This window comes from Semicossyphus pulcher, unplaced genomic scaffold (genome assembly GCF_022749685.1).
Source record: "Semicossyphus pulcher isolate SPU_LCO1_2020_fin unplaced genomic scaffold, fSemPul1.0.p SCAF_19, whole genome shotgun sequence".
NCBI lineage: Eukaryota > Metazoa > Chordata > Actinopteri > Labriformes > Labridae > Semicossyphus > Semicossyphus pulcher.
The window spans coordinates 20859068-20885920 of NW_027211692.1; the positions used below are offsets into that span (position 1 = coordinate 20859068).

General features: G+C 41.8%; 1 protein-coding gene across 1 annotated transcript in view; it reads right to left on the reverse strand.

Annotated features, from left to right (window-relative positions):
• Window positions 1-6915, reverse strand: part of lekr1 (Leucine-, glutamate- and lysine-rich protein 1) — a 75266-nt gene extending 68351 nt beyond the window's left edge. Inside the window, exons 1-2 of the mRNA XM_069669046.1 lie at window positions 6865-6915; window positions 3906-4009 (exon numbers count right to left, since the gene is read on the reverse strand). Coding sequence (XP_069525147.1) covers window positions 3906-4009; window positions 6865-6868 — 108 coding nt within the window. The 5' untranslated portion in view covers window positions 6869-6915. The remainder of the gene's footprint in view (window positions 1-3905; window positions 4010-6864) is intronic.
• Window positions 6916-26853: the final 19938 nt, after the last annotated feature.

Below are 26853 nucleotides of genomic sequence, written 5' to 3' on the forward strand. Positions count from 1 at the left end.
TCATATCCAACAAAGATTCAAAAATACATTTCAGTCCACCAAACTTGCACGTTTTTGAAATAAAACCACATGGAAAGAAAACACCCTCACACCCTCTCTAACATCGTTGACTTTCCTTTCTCGTATGAGTAGGTGTTTACAACTTGTGTGTCCCTGTCGCTGTATGTGAGCTGCATCCCTCTGTGTGTAAATACACAATAAACACGTGGAAGTTTGGTGCAAGGATGTGTGTTTTAGCGCCCGGGTGTGTAGGTGGGAGCCATTGTATGTGAGTGTGTGTAACCGCAGCGCTCTCCTTCTCAGCAGCCCACCATTAAACCTCGGTGCCAGCCCTCTCCCAGCACACCAGGATTAACAGCACTTAAATGGGCCTGTTAGTACACCACCTCCTCTTCACCTCCCACACCGACCGGTGCACATGCTGCTGCCCACAGCTTTGAGTTGAAACGCACACGGCCTCTGTTGTTTTTTGTTCTCTGCTCGCCCCCAACCACCTAAGCCTCCTCCAATAAATGGTGCTGAAGTGTACTCAGCGGGGGGCTAAGCCCAGAACATCCTCTATTTTACGGACCTATTGGAAACCAAGTGGATGGCAGAGGGAGGAGAGGAAGGAGGGAGGGAGGGAGATCCTGCGACTAAACCAGATGGATGAGCTATGATCAAAATGTCAGTCTCTCCCTCCCTCTCTGATCTTTGTTATTGTCTCTCTCTCTCCTTTCTTTGCTCTGTGTCTGGTTATCACATGCCCCTCGTGACAAAGCATAAACAGAAAGACTGGAACGGATGCACACACACACTGTGGGGAGAAATGGATGCCCAGCACAGAAATCAATAAATAAAATGGATTCTCATTTGAGTTTGTTGGCCATGATGCAGCAGGCAGAAAGAGGGATGGACGATTGAGTCTGCACTGTGCATTGGTGTGTTTTTTGATGACTCTTTGGATAGACTGGGTGGATTGTGCCTGTACATGGGCATGGAACATAATACTAGGGGGTGTAGTGTCAGCAGTCTGGCCTCATTGAGAAATTCCAGAAATTACTAGAGAGCAACAGTTAGAGGAACTGAGAGTGACATGAAGAGAGGGCCAAGTACAGAGAGATAGAGAGCAGCCTCAGTGAGTAATCTAACTTCCGTGACCTATGACCTGTCGTATCAGTTGGTCACAGATAGTGAATGTAACTGATAATGTGCTGTAGCCAAACATATATAAAAGGATAATTTTGTTTATTACAAAACGGATCTTGTAGCTTTTGCTATCATTCCTTCTGTTTATAATGACTAATGAAAACACTAAGAGCGGGTTATGATAACACTGAGAGCCATGTTGGTTTGGGTTTACCCCAACCCCCCAACTGACGGTGATATAGCGTTATGCAGTGTTATGCGGCGAGTCTGATGTAGAATTACCTACAACTGCAGTTCCACTTTTGGCCACTTGTGGCCGGCTCCTAAAGTGAGTCGACCCCCATCATAGACTGTATAAAAAGATAGACGATATGACAGCTCCCTAAAAAGTGAAGCCAAAACATCTCTATCACCCCTTGCTGACTGGCTGCAGTATAGGTTATAAAGCTCGCCTCCTCCATGTTAACAGATGGGACATGAGTCAAAGTATATATTGTATTTTTCTCAAACATGGTTTCTGTCATTGTAGTTAGTTCTTGTCATGCTGATTTACATCCAAGTGTTCATTTTTCTGACAAGTTTATTTTTATTTGATGCTGTAAAAAGGATGATTGGCAGCTCTGTTGACAAATACGGCTCCTGCAGCCGATCTGTTCCAGATTAGCAGAGTAGAGAAGGGACATCGAGAGGAAACGTAACTAAAACGATCATTGAAGTTTCATTGAAGTTCCCACATCTGTGAACGTTAACCTCAGACCAACACAAGAAGCTGTTCTGCTGTTAAACATGCCAGCGTGCGGGATCCTTGCAGTTTTTTTCAGTAAGTTAAATGTGTGTTTTTGGTTAGCGGAAGTGGCTCCACCCACTGATCTCTACTACGCAAACTCTGGCTCCAAATAACGTCACCATCTCAAGATGGCAGCACCTATCATGGGGACTATTTTGGCATCTTTCTGTACAATGAGAACAGATGGAGACGTGTCGTCCATCTACAGTATATAGTCATTGATCCCGAGAGAGCCCCATATTAAAATGCCCAACTTTGAATCAGAAATAAACGTGTTTACAGCCTGGTACTAAAAAACAGTTTTGGTCTCAACAGCTAATTTCCAAATTCACTGTGCAGGGATGACTTTATGTAAATAATGTGAAGGTTTAAATCTCTTTTAGCGCTTTAGTCTAAACCACTCCGGTCAGCAACCATCAAAAATAGATTCTCCTATTTTGGAGAAACACTGTGGTTAATGATCCAAGCCTTATGCATAAATTGTAGCCTATAACTGTATAAGTTTGATAACATAGCGTTTCCAACCCCTTACTCCTATTCACTTGCACCCTATCGTCCACATATGGTCACCTCTGGTCCAAAAAAAACATGATAGCTACGGCCAAAATGCAACACTAGAGGCTTTAAAGTGGCAGTCCAAAATCAATCAATCAAAGAACTTGATTAATCCCACTAGGGGAATTGGGATTAATGAAGCTGATTGATTGATTGGTTGATTTATTGAGTGTCATTGTCAACAAACCATTGACATCATAGTGGCTACACCCTCTTTTATATTGTTTTCCATGAGAAATTCTACTTATGTTATGGCGCAGTTCTGCACATTCAGAGTTCATCACGTTACACATATGCTTTTATAAGTCGGGAAAAGTGTAGACAAACATTACAGTTGCTAATCATTTTGAATCATATCATAAATATTATAATGCAAAAATACCTTACAATACCATGCAATCATTTTAGGGCAGTGTGTCTCACTCCTATGATAACTAACTCAAGCAAGAGCATGATTTTAAGACTGAAAACTTGTCTTCTTTCCCAGCCTTTGGAGAGCTACAGAGCTACACCATTGTTTAGAATATCCTGCAGTTGTAATGTGGAGAAGATGATTTTTTACAAAGGTTTCTATTGTATGCAGTGACGACTCCGAGTTGGCTCGGTTTCCCGTAAGCATGAGATGAATTAACTTTCCTCAGGACCATTGAGGAAATGCTCTTTCACCTTGTTCTTTGACAGCCAGAAGGGGAAGTAAAACTACAAGACATTCCCACTGGCAAAACATTTTCTTAATCTAATTACTTTGCTTTGTAAGCGCTCAGTACATTTTTTGATGTAAGGGCATGAAACCCATTTTCAGAATGCATGCTGTAGTGTGAAAAATGCTTTAGTGTCAGAGTTATTAATTTCAGTAATACATGGTCTTTGGAGATAATAATTCCCTTTGACAGACTGAGGAGGAGATGCTCTGTGTGTTTCTTGTTCAGAGAAAGACAAAGAGACATTCCCTGCTAATTCATATTCATAACATATGGCAGATCATATGGGAATATGTAACTGCCACCTACCATTGACAAGGACATAAAGCAACACGCTATCACTGCCTTGTTACGTCCTGTGTGCTTTATCTTGAAACAGATGGAGGATTCAAAGAGGAGACATTTTCCCGTTTCTTTTTCAAATCATATGGAATACTGCAGCATATGGAGAGAGCGCGGTGAGGAGACACTCATCAGGACGTAACAAATATGTTTCAACACATTTCTGCTTTATAAAAAAAATTCACATTTACTAACGGCATATGTTGTGTCAATATGGTCTTTCATTAACATGATGCTTTGAAGATGATACTGTATGGTCTCTAGCTGAATGCATGTCGGTGCTGAACATGATTTCATATAAGTTCCCTTGGCATTTAGATATAAGCTCAAATAAAAAGAGGAAGGTACCAGCCTGGGTTTTTCAGGAACACACTTTTTCAATCACTTCCTACCTTTTTTATTGCTTCAGGGAGTGGGTAGATCGGAGGACAGTGAAGAACCATCTTCATTTCCGTCTCGCCTTCCTGCTCCGCTTCCATAGATCTGTCCTTGTCTCCTAGAAACAAGAAGCAGAATTAGCTATACTGGAAATATAATACAGTATGTGTTGAGGGTTTTTATTTGGTGCTAAAAGCTAGACCTGCAATGAACGATTGATTTATAAAGAAGGAAAATAATCATGTCTTTAAAAGTCTGGAAATATCTTTTTTAAAAGTCCACCACAATTTGTAATATTTTGTTTGTGTATTATTTGTTTAAAGGTAATTTTGTTGACCTCCTGAGAGATAAGTCTTTCTGTGTTCTTTGTCTCTGTCTTTCAGATTCATACGTATAAAATCCCCCTCAAGTTAGAACACAATGTCCAACAAAAGCAGCTTCCAGAGAAGTAGTTTGTGTGTAATTACATAAGCATGCCCTCAAATCACTCCTAAAGTCAAACCCTGATTTCAAAGTATTTTTTCTACATTTCTAAGACACTGTGTTCTGGCCAATGTTGCCCGGGGAAATTGACTACTCTTTCAGGAGAAAATGGGAGGTACTTTTTAATGATGAATAGCACATTGCCTCTGAGGTTAATGTAAGGGCAAATCCCTTAGCGTGATGTGCACCATATTAAACCTATTTGCTGCACACTCTATTCAATAGATTAATCAGTCAAGCTTATGGCATTAAGCTTATAGACTGTAGATTACAGCATTTCACAGCTGAGGGTGTTTTTACTTCACAGCTATACATTAGCCTGTCCTCCACTGCAGGGGGACACGAGGTTTAACAAAGACTGATTCAACCTTCAAGCGCTGAAACAAAGTTTTTATAACTCCTTTTGTGGACGTTGGTTTCAACTTATGATGAAGGTGAAAGTTTCAAAGTATAACGTGTACTAGTTTTAAAATTCAAGAAAGAAATGTACCCTCTGTTCTGTTTTTTGGTTGCTACAAAACAGGAAGAGTGCAGCGTTCCCCTGTGGTATAACAGTGGCCACTGAGGAACAGTCACCAGTGTGGCCATGGGTGCAGGAGGTCGTGCGAGGGGAACAGTAATGTAAGCCTCACCCCGCCTCTGTCTGTCTATCTGTGTGTGCACGCTGTCAGGGCATTTATCTATCAGCTCACCATTAGTGCGGGGGAAGAATCACGCCAACCCAACACTTGACCTCAGATTAAATACCTCTGGCTAACTTGGGGCCAGAGGTCACTCCTATCAGATGGTTCCCTGTGCACGGCTGCATGCCAGACTTTAAATGCCCTCACAAACCATCAGAGGGAAATAGAGTGAGAGGACACACGGGAAAATTTACAGCACAAACGCAAAAGGATTTGGCCACAGGCACAATGCACACAAACAGACACACACCCATCTATAGACAATTTAAGAACCCATACAAAGATAGGGAGGTTTAACTTCATACACACACTGAAACATTTAAGCACTAGCATGCAAACAAGCACGTGTGCGCCCTCCGTCTCTTTCACACTCACACCAGTGCAGACACACAAACCCTGCCCAATCAAAGAGCAGGCTTCATGCTCACGCACGCTAATAGCCTGATTGCCCCCCTACTGTCTCCAGGCTCCACATTTAAAACACAGCCGAGATCCTCAATCACGGGCTCACACAACACAGATAAATTAGTAACGCCCTGTGACAGCATTAAGCAGGCCTATCCTTTTAGATGGACCCGGATAGAAGGGGCTGATTTTGCATGACAACTGTTCCCCCGTGACATTTTGTCCATTTTAGCCCTGATTGAACTATTAATCAGTCTAATGTGAAAGAGGCAAGCTGTTCATAAACTCATCTATTCTGCATGGACGCATGCCTGAATCGTGAGAGGAAATATACACGAACATATAAACTCATGAGGGCCCACTGTTCGGCACGAGCACAAAGACAAGCACTGAGGGGCAAAGAACATTTGGCTCTGAAGGAATGAGCCATGATAAAGGAATGTCAATGACCCCTTATCCTGATGAAGCAGATGGAGTTGAAATAATTAGATTTTATTGATCCACAAGATAATTGTTTATTTAAGAAGTGAGTGGGCAAAGAGATTTGTTATAGTGGTATCTTCAACAAGGCCTCCTTCCTGTCAAAAAAGCAGCTTTTCAGTCTTCAGAAAATAGTTTACAGAAACAATTATAGCACATGTTTACAGTGTAAAAAAAATGCTAACTTTGGCAACATATATATGAAATAAATCCATGACATAATTTAAGGATAACTTGAAGGCCTAAACCTCTTAAGAAAGCAATTTTAAGTTTAAGTTATATATTTATTTATACATCTACATCTGTATTACACTGATATAATATCATCTATTATACAATAAAGTAGGACAGTTAGCTAGCATGACAACGAATGAGAGACACGTTGTGCTTGTGCGTTTGTGTCTAAAATAAATAAGAGATAAGATAAGATAGTACTTCATTGATCCCCAGAGGGTAAATTCTGTTGTTGCAACGCACTAAGACAGAAGAAGGCAAGTAGCAAGAAGGCAAGTACAAATAGAATTGAAGGAATATATGCAATTGGTATACAAAAGTGACATAGGTGACAGTCTAAAGTGACATGGTATGGCATAAAGTGACATATATGGGTAATAGCAGCAACATTTAGCAGTATGAAATGTTGCAGTATAAATGAAATGCAGTTTTGTTATCATGAACTCCAAGTTGCAATGCTGTAGATCTTTGTTTATCTAATGAGGGAGAAGCATTGCTTAAAAAATTACACGAAATAAACTGGGTCGAGCAGTATATATGAACAGATGCTAATCTCAAAAGCTGGCGTATGTAGCTAACAGTGTAAACAAATCATTGCGGTCTCTGTCCTCACACAGCTTCTCACGCTCATTTATAAAAGAATGAAGCTTGTTGCTATCGACTTGTAAACAGAAAGAACTTAACTTACCCATATTAAACAGTCTCTTCCGAAAGAAGGCGACAACAATTACACAATATAAGACCTTTTGACTGACTTTTTCTTGGCAGTGCCACGCTGTTGCTGTTGCTATGGCTACGACGTACACTTCTCACGCAGCCACGCAGTGAACATCAAGTTAGCCAGTGTTAGCACAGGAAGTTGTTTTCCTATCAAATTAAAAGCGTTATATTATTAAAAAAACAAAAAAAGAGTTAATGTTATGTTAAAGCAAAAAAATGCCGTTTAAGGAAGAAAAAAACTCCTGAGAGGAAAAGCCCCAATACAAGCGGGCAATCTTATCCTTACATCTCAGCAAAACAAAATATATCTGTGTTAGTCGGCCATTGGTGAGTAAGACTTTCATAATAGCCTCTTTAGTATGTTAACCCATATACGATAGTCACTGCCTCCAGTCTCAGGGATGGAGGCTTTAGTTGGTAATAATAATAATTAATACTCGTCATTAGATTGTTATACATTGGCAGCTAGGAGGCTTCACATGACAGGATGGGCCCTAATGAACATGAACAAACCAATTACTGTATAAATAGATGGACGACGGCGTGCCTTCATCTGCTTTCATTGTATGAAATTGATGCCAAAATAGCCCCGGTGATAGGCGCTGCCAGCTTGCCATGGTGACGTCATTTGGAGCCAGAGCTGCGCAGTACAGATCGGTGTGGGTGGAGCCACTGTAGCCACTTCCGCTAACCAAAACACACACTTAAATTACCGGGGGTAAAAAAATCAAAGATCCAGCACGCCAGCGTGTTTTACAGCAGAACAGCTTATTTGTGTTAGTCTGAAGCTAACATTCACAGATAAGAAACTTCAATGACTGTAGTGATTGTTTTAGTTACGTCCCCTCGCCGTTCCTCCTCTACTCTGCTAATCAGGAAAAGATCGGCTGCAGGAGCCATATTTGTTAACAGAGCTGTCAGTCATCCTTTTCACAGCATCAAATAACTTATTAAAAATGAACTTGCCAGAAAAATTAACACTTGGATGTAAATCAGCACGATAATAACCAGCTATAATGACACAAACCATGTTTGAGAAAAATTAATTTGACTTGTATTTTGATTTTATAATTCACTCATGTCCCATCTGATAACATGGAGGAGGCGGGCTTTATGACACATATTGCAGATAGTCAGCAGGGGGTGACAGAGATTTTTGGCTTCACTTTTAGGGGGCTCTCATGTCATCCATCTTTTTATACAGTCTAGGGAACAAACCAGTGGAATTCCTGTGGTTATATGACTTGCAACATCAGTTAATCAGAATCAGAATCAGAATGCCAGAATTTGGAGTGCTACTTCTGAAAAGTGCTCAAAACACTCACTCAAGCACTCACACAGTAATAAATAATAAAAAAAATGAATAAAAAGTGTAAGCATGTAGTGATAAAAGTTATCCCTCCTAAAGATATTGCACATTACCACATAAAATATTGAACATTACCACAACAGTTAAAGCATGCGGTAATGTGGATCATTAAGGTACAAGAAGGCTAAACTGGTATTGAACATCTTGGGTATCTTTAGACATTCAGGATAAACTAAATAAACAGCCTACAAGAGCATTTCCTTAAATCACACCTGAAGAAAATTAGAATACATTTGGTTTAGTGAGCTTACATTTGACATAAACATTTTAAAAAAAAATAAAAAATAATGAAAAATTGTGTTCAAATCGCAGAGATAAAGCCTTTGAGTAACATTAGCTGAGCCCTGCCTGCTTGCATGCATAGGTCACATGCTCTGTTTTGATTTGTCTGCATTTAATTCATCGCCTCAGACATAATGTGAAATAACGGCCAGACATTCCCGCTGGGGCTTTTACAGGACCAATTTGTCATGGTAATATATGGTTTACAAATGACTTCCGACAGACACTTTGCCTTTTTATGTGATTTTATTGCCCTCATTTCTCCGTGGCTGACCAAACCAAACCTGTCTCTTAGCGTGGGCCAGCCTAAAAGGGAGCGAGCGAGAGAGAGAGAGATCTTTGCTAGGATTTCATTTGCAATGCATGTCGTGCTATTTCTGGACCCGTCAATGAATCGTGCAGACTCAGTCGCTGTGATGCAAATTGCACTCGCCCACTCAAGTCTAGCCTACCTTCCGTGCTTGTTTATCTGCCTCCACAGCAGAAAAAAATTGGTGAACGTGACAAGAGAGGGAAAAAATGTTGTTACTCAGGCAGAGACAATAATCAAATCTCCCACCCTACTGTGCCAAAGAGGGGAGAGGGAAGCAGAGCCCTCCCTCTGAACCCCCCCTCCTCTTTCTGTCTCACTACCCACTCTAAAACGGTCATAACCTCAAATACCCCAATGGCAAGGGCATAAGAAGAGGGATTTAGAAGCATGCATTTAACGCAGCTTCATCGAGCAGCACTGGTCCACAACATTTTTTCAGCTTTTAGGTATAACAGAGCTCTTTTTTTAATTCATCATATAGTACAAGTTATTCAAATGTTTTTTTAAAGTTAAGTCTTGCTTTCAGAATGGTCATAAAACTGTATGTTTCTACTTCAGTGTTATTCTAACATTGTAATTGCCTTCATAGCAGTGATTATGATATAGCTCGTATCTATTTCACTTCAGCTTGTCTTATTATTGAACCCAGACAGGTTAATAATTGATGAGAGGCAGAATCTAGAGAGAATAATTGAATTGTTTCTCTGTGGTAATTGTTTGTGGAACCACTAGACTGTATTTTGGGCAGTCTCTGTGGCTAAAGCAAATTAACCTAATTTGGGAAGGTGCATCCAGTGTTTTAGGGGCACTGAGCCTGCAGGGACCGGGAGCTTGGCATCTATTGAGTCTGTTTCCGGCACGCTATGCTGTGTGGGCAAGTGTATAATGAAGCATGCTGAGTGTGTGCTTGCGTGCGTGTGTAAGAGAAAGAGAGAGAAAGGAGATGGAGGAGGGGGAGGGGCGACAGGCGAAAGTGTGCGAGTCTGTGTGTGTGTCTGTGCGTGCAAGCATGGATTTAAGAGGCGGTGGAGGGGTGAATATGACCCACTATTCTTTTTTTGGCATGAAATGACTAATATTGTCACGCTTGACATATTTGGGCTAGGCTATACAGGACAAAAGTAATGGCCAACCACGCAGGTTGAACTCCCCAAAAATCTGCACAGTATTCAGCCGGTTCTGGATCCCACACACAAAACTGTGACTGAAAAAGAAACTGATGAGAGAGGCTGGCTTTCAAAACACATACAAAATTAAAAGGTCTTTCTTTGTTCTGTATTATGATATAACTTCTGTGACATAAGCTCCTCTACACTCGAGCCCTCAGTTAACCCAAATAGCCCATCCCACCCACTGCTTTCACTGCGCCGTCGGATGTGAGCTGCTTTCCTTGGTATTTCTTTGGGTGATGCAAAATGGTTGTATTGTGCACGCAAGGCTCTACTGTACAAGCCCTGTCCCCGCTATGTAAATGTTAGTTTTGTCCACCTGTTAGCCTGCGTCACTGTGTGTAGTCCTCTGATCCTGTTTTGCCAGCCACTCACTGGCCGTCTGTTTTCTTGTTTTCTTTTTTTTTTGAAAATTGAGAAACCCCCACGTCTGATTCATGAAACATTGACACACCAGTGATTTGTTCATAAGCACATGCCAGGTCATTTGTCATCGGGTTGTGTAGTTGGCTTGTATAATCTAACAAAAGAGCACAAAGTTACATGAGGAAACTCAAAACAGAAAAAAACTACTGATAATAAATCTCTCACAAGATTTTGCCTTACAAACTATATTGCCACATACATGTCATGTTTCCTTGAACACTTGTAGCTAGCACAGTTTGAGTTCAAATTCACTGGTATCATTTTTATGTTAAAAATAACAACCAAGTTTATTTATTTTTATTATTTAAAAAAAAGAGAAATCTGTCACCTTTACAGAGATTATAGTCCAATCTTCTCTGTGGTCTGTTTTCTTGTCAGAAGTTGTTTAAGTGTCTTAAAATCCCTCTGCCAACAATCTTTGAAAGCAACCAAAATATTCTAAGGAATAACTTTAACTTTAACAGGCAGAAACTTGGAGCAGAATAGGGCTCATGTTGAACAGCCATCTTCCTCGACTGGAGTTATGTTTAACCCAAGCGGCAACCTCCGGTGGTGAAAAATGAAGCCAATGCGGAAGCGCAAATAACTGCAGTTCCTCGAGTGGCCACTTGAGGCTGGCTTCAGAAAACAAGAAATAACATTAGTCCAAATGGGAAAATGCCAATTTTTACAGCAGAAATAAACATGTTTACAGCAAATGGTTTTCTCACAAATAGCTAATTTTAATGTTCAAGATAACTGTATGGGGGGTGAATTATATATTGAATTATATAAAGCCTTATAGAGGCCTGCTCGCAGGGGCCTGCTCAGGGGCCTGCTCGTAGTGACAGGTGGGTACTGCTGGCTGTCTGCTAGACGTCAACACAGACGCACAAAATACACTATTGTATTTACCCTTTTTGGCCACTAGGTGAAATTTGCTTCAAAGCCTGGCAGTAGGCAGTGCCATCAATGTTCACGAATACAATACAGACAATTTGGGGGGATATTGACAAAAGACGTCCTGTATGCCTCTCTGTCTATGACAGCAGGCTTTCACCCCACCTTTGGGTGCAGCAGCAGACAGCGTTAAAAAGTTTCTGGGCTACTTAGGCTTAAAATAAAACAGTTAACTCTTGCTACCAATTGGCGCCACTAGTGAGTGAAACAGCTCAGGACAACTTTAAATCTTGAGGACTTACTAAACCAGTATATTTAGACGTGTAAGTGTCCATCTACACAGCGGTCAGTTTCATTATGTGTGCCTGTGTGTCCTCAGCTGGATTTATGTGTCTGTCTCTGTCTGTTTTTTGTCCTTCAGTCAGTGTGTTCCTCTGTCTAATGGTTTCCTGTCCACCTGTCTCTCTCAGCTTGATTCTTTACACGGCTCTCTGCCTGCCTGCCTGCCTGCCTGCCTGCCTGCCTGCCTGTCTCTCTGTCTTTTTGCTTATCTGCAGGACTATTAAATGCGTGTGTGCCTGTGAGTGTGTGTGTGCTGAATGGATTTGCATGAGAGCCAGTGGGGTGACCCTGCTCTCTCACGCCAAGGCTTCTGTGGAACAAATAGGACTAGTCGGATGTCGTGACAGCACTCACATCAGTTTAAATAAGAGTGCTGTGTTGCAGCCATGTGTGTGTGCGTCTGTGTGTGAGTGTGTGTGTGTTTAAGCAAGCAGCCAGGCACGCAGTTAGTCAGAAAAAGCTTTGCGAGGCTTTGAATGTGCGTATGTGAGTGTGTGTGCAGGACTGTGTGTTTCAGCCACTGAGCATGCAATATCTTGTGAGGTTTGAGGTTTTGTGAAGAGGAAGACAGCGATATTAACAGTTTAATGAGCTCTGTGGGGTTCGCACACACTGACACACGGGCCAAGCGCTGCTCACAGTTCCTTTGAAAAGGAACAGGTTTGTCCTGTACGGCTAACCCACGCTCTGAATAAATGAACACTGTCACGGGGTTAAACAGAGTTCACTCCAACATACATCACTGCAATATAAATGAGTGCCAAGTCCAATTATGAATCATAACGCCTCATTATAGTCACCAAGCCTGAGAATTTAAATGGAACTGGTATTATGGGAGGTGCATTCAGGAACGGCCAACTCTTAGATCAAATGAATGTCATTATTTTTAGACTGTTTACCTAAACAAGGCTGTTTCCTCTTCTGCATGCTCCCATTCTGTCATAGAGCAGGATATTGCGTTTCATTTCCTCGTTGCCACGCAGCTACTGTACATTATCCTGTAATTTTTAAACCTTAATACACTCGCTGCTTACTTATAAAACACTGAAGAACTTGCAAGAAAAGACAAACTAGAGAGGCAAAATATTTATGACAGAGGCTTTCTCTCTGTGAGAGTCAGCTGATTGACGGTGAGCAGAAAGGATGTGAAAACACTTTATTCCATCACAGTTAAATAATAAAACAACAAAGTGAAAACCAGCGTGAGCCACGATTATAATTGACCCCTGATATGCCAGTATTCTCTCGTCATCAGTATGTTTGTATCAGAGCTGTTGTTTGCTGTGCGCTGTAACTGTTGGGAAGGCTCCACTCAAATGTGCTTTTAGACACTTTATGATGATTACAGTTTTGGTCCATGCGGTAGCACAAACATTTTTTCTAGTTTTAGATTTATTGTACTGTTAAAAAATGTTTTTTTTTCTTGGCAAGCCAAGAAAAACATGTTACGGGTTCACAAGTCGTGCTATGGTCAGGCAGAGGGAGTGGTGCCTCTCCAAAACAAAGGTTGGAAATTACAGGTTCAGAAGTTTAGCATCAAATGAGTCCACAGTCATAATATAATGGTGATTATTTTTTTGACTGTGATGCAAAAAGTCTCAAATATGTGGAATGATATAATGAGTGCTGTACAGTGGAGCTACACAGGAAATAAATAAACAACAACTTGAGTCTGATATTAAGAGGTCAGATGATTACTGTTTATCTGTGTGTTTCCAATTAATACACAAATGTCCATGTTTTAACAGTAATAGCCTGCTTAACATAATCAAATAAGTCAAATCATTTAATAATTTATAGCCAGGGCTTCCCCTTTAACTGAACTTGCCTGAACGCGGTCAGGTAGTCTGGATTTAGGATGCCCACCCAGCCTCTGCGTCACCACGCACCCTGAGGCGTGACGGTCAATGAAACACAAGGAAGATATGCGTCACAGTGGAAGAAGGGGGAGATGAGCGCGATGCGTGCAGCCGATGACTCTCGCATTGGAAACCCCTTTCACTATACGGAGAGTCACGAAGGCATCGGCGTTTCTTTACTCACCCTCAAGCTGTGAAGGGAGTCCTTTGATCAGTGTCTATGCAGAGTGGTAGTAGCCCCATCACATGGGTAACACTGTGTCAGACACACACACATCGATGCCAGCCACCCTGAGGCGACCAGGACTCTGGTCTCCTGAGAAAGAGAGAGAGAGAGACAGAGAAAGATGAGAGAAAAAAGAGAAAGAGTCAAGGAGACAGGGGGTCAATGTATGTGTGTGAGTGTGAGGGAGCTGGCTGTGAGACATAATTACAGCAGATTAGTGAAGCCACACTGAGAACCTGAGTTGGAGCCGTCTGGACCCAGAGACAATGACCTCTGGGATAGAGGCTCTTACACGGCACACACACACACACACACACACACACACACACACACACAAGCTTGGAGAGAGCCTCACGGAAAGGAAGCGTAAAGTGGAAAAAATACTGAGTATCTACACGCTCATCCCCTGCTCGTAAATTCCGATCCTAGCTGCACGTTTTCAGTCTGTCAGCGGAATCATCAGCTCATGAATCCCTGAGGTATCGCAAAGTTCCAACATGAAGAACATCAGTGAGGCAATCATAAGATGTGAGGCCACCGTGATGAATCATCAGACAAAGGGCACCTGTCATCCACAGACACACATACTGCAGCACAAAAGGCTGCTTTGCTGTTAAATGTGGTTTCTAAAGCATCATAAGCAAATGTGCTATGGCAGTTGCTTTGCTATAATGAGAACGCAACATCAAATGAACCGACTGAAGCTAAAATATGTCATCAGGGCCACAGTTGTCAGATCTGAACATCTGGAGCCTGTTTTTGCTTTTGCACAGATTGCAAATGGAGCCAGTGTCACGATGTGCTGCTACTAAATTGCAGATACATTTGTGCGTCCTACAGACTCTGCAGCTCATTCGCTTTGATTAGTAAAATGTGTGGAAATGATGTAATGTAGCTCGTTTAAATGTCAGCTTGTGATAACTATCACAATACAACTTTATGTATAACACATTTCATACCAAGATATGCAGGACAATCTGTTTTACAGATAGAAGAAACAGGAAAAGAAACATCTAAGACAAAAGGAACACTAAACAAGTTGCACATTTTTTTAGAGAGGCACAAATCAAAAATATATTTAGTACAAAGCTGCTTTGGCTTTGTCCTGAAACAAGAAATCCAAATGTATTCCCAGATTCTCAGCCGCGGAGTGGAGAGGACGGTCAATAAGACGTGTAATGAGCTCCTGTCCTGATCCATGTTAACGAGAATCTATGTTGTCCTCATTTAACTGTAGAAAAAACTTGAGCCTTTCAATCCCTAATTTCTGGAATGCAATTTACTAGATTGTCGACAGAGCTCAGATCATCAGTCTCGTCTGTGGAGCAGTGGAAACAGATGCCATGTCTGAGGATGACATAACCAAATGGTAGCATGTGCAGACAGAGAGGAAGGGACGGGGCCCGGGACTGATCCTTTGGGCACAGTACGAGAAATATTTGCTCTTCCTAAACAGAAGTCCACCAGGGAGACAAATAATATTGATGTGTTGGGTGAAGCAGTCTAGAATTGTACCAGAGAGCCCAACCCAAGTATTTAACCTTTCTGTAACACATCCTTTACATACCTGCTCTCTCTACTTTTAGTTGTATTAATACACTAAGCTACCTGTACATTACCCTGAAAGTTAAGTTAGCCAATGAAATGTACAGTGAGAATAGGCAAAGGGAGATGTGTGAGTCAGTAAGCACTCATGTTGAACATTCAATAGACACTTCTGGGAAGTTGCCGTGTCTGTTTGACCGAACAAAAAACTTACATCCCTGTTTTTCTGTGCAAAACAACAAAGACTGCAGATTTCTTTTTCTTTTCTTTCTACAGAATGCCCTTTTAATTTCCTCCTCATTACTATTGTTTTTGTGTGTGTGTGTGTGTGTGTGTGTGTGTATGTGTGTGTGTGTGTGTGTGTGTGTGTGTGTGTGTGTGTGTGTGTGTGTGTCTGGGCAGCGCTCCAGTCTGTCATCTCAATCTGATCTCGATCACCCTCGGCTGTCTGGTGGGGGTTATCTAGTGAGAGGACCACCCCTGCTGAAGGGGAGAGGAGTGCAACACAGGAGCACCACTTTGTCATACGCACAGTTTTACGCCCTCTGCTACTTCTTCTCTTTTACTTGTCATTAATTAACACTTGCTCCGTTCTCCTCATCTCTCCTCTCCTGACTGTCATCTAAACTGTAATGATCTTTTCACATTTCACACTATTGCACACTTCTTTATGGCCTATAAATTATCCCTCCATCACATCCAACGCCCTCCTTTTTCCTGCAATATAAGTACACTATGTACTGTGTGTAAACTCTCTACTTACAGATTGTAAGTAACTTTAGATATCGATGAGCAGCTTGACATATTTTTTTCAAAATATGAAAACACAGCCAGGAGAAGGTTCTCTTAGCTGAGCACAATAAGAGAAAGCTCACTAAATAACACAGAGTCAGGTTTGTTTATTTTGTGGGAGACTTACCTTTGGACAGAGCCAGGCTAGCCATCTTCCATGTCTTTATGCTAAGCTAATCTAACCACCTCCTGTCTGTAACTCTCGGCAGGAAAACTTGTTGGCAAATTCCCCTGACCTAGTTCTTGAGCAATGATGGAAAAAAGTCAACAATTAAATTACAATTTTGTAAAAAAAAATGTTATGTTTTCAACATTGCTATACAGTCTTAAAAGCTGATCAGGCAAAAGGGTTTTAAGGATTCTTGTTTGGGCTTGTACGTCGCAGCAATCCTAAGAAGATCCTTCTCTCGTCACACATGCATGCATCCATGTCGTAATGCTCAGTTTCCAGTGAAAAGAATTAACGACTTCTCTGAGTGTGGATAACCCCACCGCTATTACAATAAGTTAAACTTAGACCTGTCATCTAATGGAAAACTGCATAAAACCAAAACACAGCCACCTATCATCGCATGTAGCCCACCCTTTGTGTCAGTGTTGATGGTTCCTTCCTCCTCTTCCTCGCTGGGAGATAAGGAGTCGGTCCGGCCCTTTGGAGGGTGTGTGTGTCTTAATCAAGATCACTCCTTACAGCAACACAAGCAGAGAAAACAAATGAGAGTTGGCAGAGATCAGGGGAGAGTTTATTAGGATTGGGATCTTGGAGGGCGTACAGGGATATGACCTTATATACAAAATTAGCCATTTTAATTTTGCTACTTGTATTGTTTTGTCTGTTGTTGACTCTGGGGTTGCCAACAGCCAGGCGTAACATTTCCTTTCTTTACACAGTGAGAAAGAATGTATAAGGGGGAGGAGAAGACAAATTTCTTTCCTTATTAGCTAACAGGTTCAGGGTTAAGCTAAAGTACATCCTTCTGTCTCACTGTATTTGCCTTTCTATACCTGCCTAATCCATTCTTCATCTGGCAAATTAATCCTTAATTCAACCCAGGCTGCGCTCCAAGATCAGATAATAATCCTTTGATCATTAAATCTGCGAGGGAAAGCTGAACTTAACAGTGTCAGTCTGATCTTTTGCATGGCTAAGCAAGGTGTTTGCATTCGAGTTGTCCCAGATCCATTTCCCCCCCTCGGTATAATTGCTGAATATTGTAGTTAATTAACACATACGGGTAGACGCACATAAGAAAAAAGCTGACATTGCATATGCACACTTACACAGATGTGAGGACTGGCTTTCACACACGCAAGCACACACACAAATCCCCTTAAGCCAGCCATGAATGCTTTCTCTGTACCAGAAAGTGCGCATTAACACATCTTTAAAAGCTGACATTTATATCACCCTCCTCCTTTGACTCCCCCTCTCAGATTTTTTTGCCATATTGGCTGCGGTGTTGCTGGCTCCATTTGGATTCCCAGCTACTAATTAGGCATTTGTTTTGAATTTTTCTCTTGATTTTTGCCTGGTTGTTACTTTTCCCACATTTGCATGTGAAGCGCAGGCACGCCCAGCCATTAAAACTATCTCAGAGCTCTCAGTGAGAACGACGCATTAATGGCATATGAGTAAGAGAGAAGACAGTTTATCAAAGCCAAGTTCTTCACATGTTGAGATGGGGAGACACTTAATGATAAATGTGTTGTTGTTCAGAATAGAAAAGCTGTTCAGAAGATAATCAAACGTTCACAAGTCTCCGAGGACAAACAGGAAACATACCACGAAACATCAGATGATGATTGTAATATAAACTATTTGTGGGTGTGATCTTCTGGTGTAAGGTTGGACTCACAAAGGCTAATATATCATGTCCGGAGTCTGTGTTAAAGTAGGACACGAGCTGTGAGACTAAAGATAAAGGGTTGTATAAATAAAGCTTGTGACACGCTGCCAACTTTAGATTCCCACTCATCAGCTGGAGTCGTGAAAGGTTCCTCAGCCTCAGCCTACAAACACTTACTCACGCTGCAAACACAACTACACTGACGTATTCACCACATGTCTGAGCATGTGTACACCCAGCAAACTACACACTTCACCTGTGTGTGTCCCTATGTGTGTGTGTGTGTGTGTTTGTGGTTCCTGTGTTGCCTTGACAACCTACTGCCGTTTCTCTTTCTGTTTGCCCTTGGAGCCGAGAGCGGACTCACACCAACGCAGGAGCAGAAATCGGAACAGAGGGAGGACGCAGAATGAGATCCTCCCGGGCTTTTCATTTCACCTCTCGAGTGAACGACTCCCACGACTCTCCCACCTGCTTTCACCTGTCAGGCAGCAAACGTAGGCTGATCGTGCTGATACGTCTACAGGGAGAGGAGAGAGAAACGTGTCTCATCTGTGAGCTGCGTGTACTGAGGAAGTGGTTGAATTGCCAAACCAAATGCAACAGAACGTTCGGTGTTGAGGCCTGTTCTTGTATCTCGCTTTGGCTAAAAGTAATAATGTGGCACTTTAATGGAATGGCATTAACTTTGTGCAGAGATTTAAATGACACAGTAGATACCCCTCTCACATAGCAAACAGATGATTAGCATAACTTAGCATAAAGACTGGACATAGGGGTAAATGGCTTTGTGGCTCTGTCTCAAGATTAAAAAAATATCTATTTAACAGCACCTTAATCTTTAAATAACAAATTATATCTTGTGGGTCTAATACAAATAAAAAAATTGAGTTTAAAAACTACAAGCTACAGGGTTTTGTGTGCTGGTTTCCACACTACCTCATGGTTATGAAAAGACGCCCCATAAAACAACAATAGCCGTGTCCCAATCCACAGGCTGCAGCCTTTGAAGGAGGCGGTCTACAGTGAATGCCATTCATAGCCTGCGTAGACTGTTAAAGCCGAACTGAAATGAGTCTGGTCTACAGAGGATTTCCTGTTTGCATCACCAGCTGTTGCCGCTCTTTCCCTTGCGTCACCAAATGCCGCTCCTGTCGCCTAACAAGAGGTAGCTAGCTAACTAGCTAGCATAACTAATGTCACATAACTTAACCTATTATTTTAAAGATAATTTGTTTCAAGGGCCCTTTTGTTTTTTTAAACATGTGTAACACTGGCTATTTGACTGAGTTGAAACCAAAAACGTTTACATTTAAAAGTGTGTTCCTAGGCCGTGTAAGAGTCCGCCATCCCGTTTGAATTGCCGTGCAATGAATCTCAGCATACGTTGGGCCGGGCCACAAAGGACGCCCCTGATGGATCCTTCTTGGCCTAGGAAAAGGAGGACGCATTTGTCTGCCACACCTGAAGGAGGCTTCAAATCGGGACAGTCTTCAATCTGCCGCTGTGACGCAATCGGCCTTCAAATACAGCCTTCGAAGGCTGCAGTCCCTGGATTGAGACACAGCTAATGTCTAATTTTTCCAGCGTTTTCCCCCTTTTCTCCAGTCATTGTGCTAAGCTAAGCTAACAGGCTGTAAGCCTCACCAGACAGATATGAGTGTGTAATTGATCTTATCATTCAACTCTTGGAAAGAAAGTAAGCAAGCATATTTCCTAAATTATCATACTTTATCTTTAAGATCCACATCCACCAGAGGTCAAAGGTCACAGTCAGCTACAGCAACAGTTACCATAAGGCTTATATGGCTTAGAGTTTGACTTAGGACATGTAGTCGAAGGGCAACTTCCATTGTCAGAGAAAAGAACAGACAATGGAGGCTGTGTTTTCTGACAGTATACCAGCAGAGCCTGGTGTTTATGTGTGTATTTAGGGTTTCGGGGGTGTGTGTATTGAGAGGATTGTTACTCCAGATGTCTGAACAAAGGCAAGCATGTGAAACAATCTATTCAATCTATTTGAACACATCCTTAAAGACCTGATATTAATATTTTAAAAGACAATTTACGGGGTGTGATGTATTGTGGCATTTGAGTTGAATTTTACTTGAATATACTGCTCAAAATAACAAAAAGATCCACTAAATGACATATATTCTGCAGATAGGGACAAACAGACTGTCCAACGCTGAAAATGTTTTGCCCTTCATGCTGCTCTCCATTATACCCCACAATCTCCATCTTACCGAGCAGCTGTGTTTGGCACTAAACATCGGGTTGCTTGTGAGTACAAACAGCTTAAGTCTGAGTCAGTGAAAATGACCTGAAACAACCAACGACCTGCACAACACAAATGCTAGGAGAGTTTGGAATAGAAACAGAGCAGAGCAGGTAGAGCTGCCCCCGGTGAATACAAGGATCTGTTCCTCCACGTCTGGTATTTCTCCCTCTCCATCTCCTTTGTTTAGGGTGTGTGTGCGACATTTACCAGGGTACCAGACACTGGAGCCCTAAGCTCACCAATATCCTGTAACCCCCCCTTTAGCACCTTGTCAAACCATAGTGTGTGTGCACGTTTGCAGTTAAATCAGGCAGGACATCATGACTGCCTCAACAGTATCAGATGATTGGGGACCATTATGCCCCCAAGGCTTGTTGTCAAGGTTATGAGAGACAAGCAAAAACACCAAACATTTATCAAACATAGAAATGGCAGAGAGGGGCTCTCAGTGTATCACTGGACTTCTTTCTTTGCTATGGTTTGCTATGCTACATTAAAGACATCAGTGACAAAATACATTCTTCACTATTAAATATTGCTGTCCGTTCTTTAATTATTAACCACGATCATTTCTAAATCCTGACAAAAGCTTTGAGTTGCCTTCACACAAACATGAAAATGGTTGTCATGCTTTTGTTGACAATCAATAAAGACCATTAGTTACACAGTGAAGGAGAGGGAACCAAATTGTTAGTGGAAGCAGCTTTATTTGACATCATTGATCAAACCTGTAACTACAGCAGTAAGCTATCATAACCATCTGCATTTAAAGTGGAACTATCTCTGAGCAACAGAGGTTTGAAGACACACGGGGAGGTGGAAGTATCTACAGTTGCACTCTGAGAGACAGCTTTACTCAGGTGCGATCTGTTATAGAGTATTTAAGAGCAGACAGAAATCTGTTTATACAGAATTAATGAGCATCTGGAATATATCAGCTGAACAGCTGTAAGAGAAAAAACATCTCAATGCAAAAAACAAAAACTGTAAATGATCAATGAGAGACAAAGAGTTGTTCTGTGAAGTTAGATTTAACAGGTTCACAATTATGTGACAGACACTTTAACATATGTCCTGAACCACATTGGAAAATGTATTCATCTCAGTCTTTTAGGTCAGCCCTGAAAAAACACTCAAGGTTAGAGCCTACAAGTTACTATAATGATGTTGGCATGAGTGTTACCTGCACAAGTCCCAGGAGGGACCAATGACTGTATACAAAGATGGAACTCGCGTCTCCTTCTACTCTAATTGTACAAAATCGAAGCCAGAATAGCCCCTGTGACAGATGCTGCCATCTTGTGATGGTGACGTCATTTGGAGCCAGAGCTGCGCAGTAGAGGAGTAGTGGAGCCACCGTAGCCACTTCCACTAACCAAAACACTCACTTAACTTGGCGAAAACAAACGGCAAAGATCCTGCATGTTGGCGTATTTAACAGCAGATTTCGAAGTGTATTTTGATTTTATAGTTGGCCTCATGTCCCATCTGATAACATGGAGGAGGCGGGCTTTGTGACCTATATAGCAACCAATCAGCAGGGGGTGCTCGAAAGATTGTGGCTTAATTTTTAGGGAGCTGTCATGTCGTGAATCTTTATATACAATCTATGGGAGGGACGCTTAGCAGCATTTCCTTTTCAAGTCATCTTTAAACTGTAGTGCAAACATCCAGCTCAACAGCCCATTGGATGGAGTGATTAAAAACAGCTTTCTGCCTTATGTCTTATATAATTATTGTCCTGATCGTCTAATATTGATGTGTATTTATTCAATTATCACGGTTGAACCATGTAAAGCACGTTGTAACCTTGTTTTGAAAAGTTCTGTATAAATTAAGATTCTAATAATTATTAGCATTATTATGAAAGGTGAGTCACTTTAGTTTGAAACTGTAAAGCAGGGTACAGAGTGTGCAGGCTGACTGCAGCGGGCTGGAATGCAGGCCTGCTGTGGCTAGTTAGCCAGCCAGAGCTAAGCAGCATGCAGCACAGTAAATAAAGTGCAGTCTGTGCTGTTCTCTTACATGGTCTGTTCTGTTCTGGTCTCCGGGATAATCAGGACGAATGGGGAGCAGCTGTTTTTTCAGGGGGTTGGGGGCGAGAGGAGGGAGGTGAGTGAGTCTGAAATAGAGGAGGCAGAGTTTTTACATGGGAGAAGAATGTGGATGAAGTGAATAGGAAGGGAACATGCCCAAGGCTACTTGTCAAAAAAAAGGATTCGGCCTGATACATATAAGAGCTGCAGTGATATGGAAGGTAATAGCCTAGGTGTACAATATAATTAGATATCGGATGAGGTATTTTAGGGATTCTTTGGGGTTTGCAGGAGGAAGTGAGGTGACGTGTGGGACAGAAAGGTCAACATGACAACCTTTGAAGTCGTGAGTTGCAGCTGTAGTCACTCGCATGGCTCCCCTGAGATCCAGGTGACTCATGCAGCAGCAAGATGTGACGTACAGCACAAAACTTTTCACCCACTTTAAGTGATAATGAGATCATATATCTGTCCTGGTCACTGCAGTTGTCTCATTCTCACCCACTATATGTATCACTCTTCCTTTGAAGGCGATCTGTCTGACCTTTTAATGATGTCCCACATCCCAAAGGCCCTCTGCCCGTCACTTCACTCCTTCTTCCTCTCTCCCTCACTTGTCCTCACTATCTCAGCTTACAGGATCCCTCTTCCTGCCTGTGTGACTGCTGTCCCATCAAGCGAGGGAGGGAAGGGACACCGGAGAGGAGGCTGAGGGATGAAGGAGGAAAGGAAGTGGTGCAGAGCAGGGAGGGATGATTTTCACAGACGTGCCACCAGGCTGTACACATTCCTCAGGGGCTGTGCATCCTGTTCTTTGGTCCCCACCTCCACCACGGCTCACACAGCACGCTGCACGTACACATAATAGTGCCCACTCTTCCTCCAGCATACTGCACACAGGAAATAATGACTCTTTCTTTCTTTGCTCCTTGCTTTCTTTTTTCTTTCTTTCTTTCTGTTTGTTCATGATTATTTTCCTCCGCACGCTGCTTCCTGCGCCAAAGCCACTGCCAGTATTTCATCTCTGACAGGGAGAGCTGTTTTCCATTCTACCTACGACTGGCCCGGATGATAAGGAACAAAATGGTTTTGATAAGCTGAATTTTTGCTCTTCCTCCCTCCTCCTCGTCACCTTCCTGCACTCTCTTCCCTTCCTGTAACCTTTGTATTGCATCATGTGGCCCTCGGGGTTTAGCAGCAGACAGGGACACGGGGGGAGAGACAAAGAGAGAGAGAAGGAGGGAGAAATGACAGGATGTGAACAAAGAAGAAAGCACATGGGCAAACGCTGGTTTGATGGTGGCTTCAACCACAAACTGTAACATTTACAGAAGAAAGTATTCATTGCTACTGCCTAAAGATGAATGTGTAGTTTTTAAACACTTTTTATCTGGTTTAATGTAATAAAAATCAGATTAATGAATATGTTCCATCAAAATGACCTCCAGCACTCTACACATGAAATATCCAACGACCTGAAATCCCTGCGTTAAACATGGACCCAGCGTGGGTTAATATAACACCAGGCAGTGCTGAGTAAACAGGACTATGTATGAGTGGGCTGTTTTGACTGTTAATTTTACCCCATACGCACTGGTGGAATAAACCACTCAACAGAAGGGTTGCTTTGATCCAATAACCCCACAGATATGTAAAAATGAACACCCACGTGGGTCAAAACATCCCACTGCTGCTGGGTCAGGTTGACCCAGGACTGCCTCTGTGTTATACTGACCCAAGCGTGGTCAAATTTTAACCAAGTATTTTTGTGTGAATATACAATGTAACCTGCATTTACAGAATACAAATAAACAGCAGATGGAGACTTGAACCATCCAAATGCTTCACACAAATGACATAGACCCTGTTTCAAACAAAGGAACGCTTTCTATTATGAGGTAGAAAGTAAACAGACATGCACAGATCTTACTGCGATGTCATAGAGAGCACACGCAGTTTACTTGTAATGAAATACGCTGTTTAAATAAAATTACCAATGTGGATAAAATCGTTGTGAGATTTAGCAGCGGAGCTTCTGAACCGAGGACAAGAAGTGGCTCAAATACATTTAGCCTCGGTTGCAGATTTGGATGGATGAACAAGACACACAAGTTCATTTATCATGTCGGAGAGGTGAGACACATTTTGAGTCCCGGCCCATTGTATTAAGAAACACTGGAGCACGGAGCGTGGAAACAGAACGGGCTGATTCATAGTCAGTCATGATTTTGCAACGGATGAAATTTAGTCACTGTATAGTTTAATAATTAAAGGTGTACACACATCTGAGTAAATAAGGATTAGAGGGATTATAATGTTCTGGGCGTCAGAGATGCGAAACCAAGTGTCTGTGAACCAGATTGCTCATTTTGAAAGACTGAGTAACGATAAGATTTGCAAGACTGAGCGAGTATTTGTGAAAAGTCTGTGTGTGTGTGTGTGTGTGTGTGTGTTTGAGTGTAGTGTGTGTGTGAGTGTGTGTGCATGAGCTATAATCCTTGAGGCCTTAGGGAGGTGTGCACACATTCAGTCTTTTCCTGTTGCTTCCCATTAATTCCACCTGTATACACTGGGTATGAGCCCCTGCTGGCCCTCACCCTTTCTGCCTCCTCCCTCCCTCCACTCCTCCCCGACTCTAAATCCCCAGATGTAGGCTTACCGAACACCCAGAGAGAGCAGGCTGCTCCCTTCTGTTGCACGCTGTGCCTCCCTGAACACTGTGTCCTCAGCCACAGCCCCACAGTTTACTATTTGAATGGGGAGGATGAGCATATTTATTCAAATCAACATTTGACTGGCCATTTCGCTGGAACACATACATGGCTGCTCAACGTTTGATAATGTTGCCATGGGAATATGCGCATGCGCAGTGCAAGGGCTTTGGAGTGCTGAGGTGTTACTAACTGTGCTAACACCCTTACCCTGACACACACACACACACACACACACCAATTCTCAAGCAGCAACATAGAGCTTATTTCAATGACATCAAAGGTTGGTTGTCACTATAGAATATATTCCATCATAGTTACATCATCAGAAGTATAATAAGTAACACACGCCAATGTTCAGTGCCGTTTGGTTACTTAGGCATATGCTTCCAACTTCATTTCACGTTTCATGACAACTGAGAGCCAGCTTAAGTCAAAATAACAAAGCTTAATATACTGCAACAAAAACACAAGACCTCAGGAAACATGTTTCAGTTGTGTGCCAGTTTGACACAACAAGTGCAGCATTTAGAAAGAAAATGCTCACAGGGGAAAAAACAAAAAGTATCCCAAAAAATTGAAAATGGACACAATGTTAATGATTGGTTGGTTAGGTTTAGGAAAAAGGTTAAGTCATCTTTGACTTTTGGTTTCACACCGGACATGATCAGCAGAATTCTGGGCTCAACTCCTGTGTAAGGCCAATTCAGCCATACAAACCTGTTCATTACATGGACTTTGTTGCTCTCTACATCACCTGACTTCCTAAATGCTTTCTAACAGAGAGACTTTTCTTGCCAATCACAGCGCAGTAGGGCAGGGCGTACTAAACAAAATAACAGCGGACACTTGTTGTCTTGTCAAATTCAAGAAGATGGGAGAAAATATTATTTCGGTAGAACTAAAAGCGTCCCAGTAGTTTATGGGTTCAGTCATCACTTTTAACTGTCCCCTGGAAACAGCTTCCTATGCAGGTACATCATGCAGCTTTTCTGTTTTTTGTTGTCTTTAAAATAATTTCTAAACGCTGAGCATTTGCGTTCAGAATGTAATGATGATTTCTTAATTTTGTAGTATTTCGTCTCTTTTTTCTGAAGCATTGAGCTTTCAGCATCACCAGTAATGTGTGTAACATTGTAGCTAAAGCAATGACAAACAAAACATGGTTGTTAGTTTTTACAGATATGAGATAAAATCATAATGAGTTTCCTGAGCCAGAATAAAACAATATGCCTTTAGTAGGTAAGACAGACTTAGGTAAGTCAGTATAATCCATTGACCACAAAAAAAACAAAAACAAATGTAATACTGCTCATTTATCCAACATGTAAAGTAGGTACTGATGAATAATATTGTCCTGGTCTTCAGGAGGAACTAGTCAGAGATTAAAAATTACATTATTAATGTTCAAATCCGTTCAAATCACAGACTTTTGCTGCTGGTTTATATCTCTGTCTTTTATAAAAGACAAACCCAAGAATGATCATACGATTTATCCTGCAGATTAAAATGTAATGTCATGCTATGAAACTGATTCCATCATCCTTCTTTTCTGTGTGTGGCGGAAAGAAACATCACACCTTCCCTGTGAGGGGGGCGTTGGGAGATTGATGATGTTTGTGCTGCTGACTAATCGGTGAGTGTGCAGGAGTGTTTCTCCTACTGTGCATCACACCCTTGTAAATCTACAAAGAACTGAAGAAATAAAGAACTAAATAAGAATTGATAATGATAAGAACTGATTTATTAAAATTACCAGTAATAACCCTTAAGTGGAACCCTGCGTGTGAGTGAGAAATTAGATAGGGTTCACATTGGGCTCATGAACTGGTGAATAATTGAGATTGGACAAACAAGCTGTTTTTGCTGCTCTAATGTCT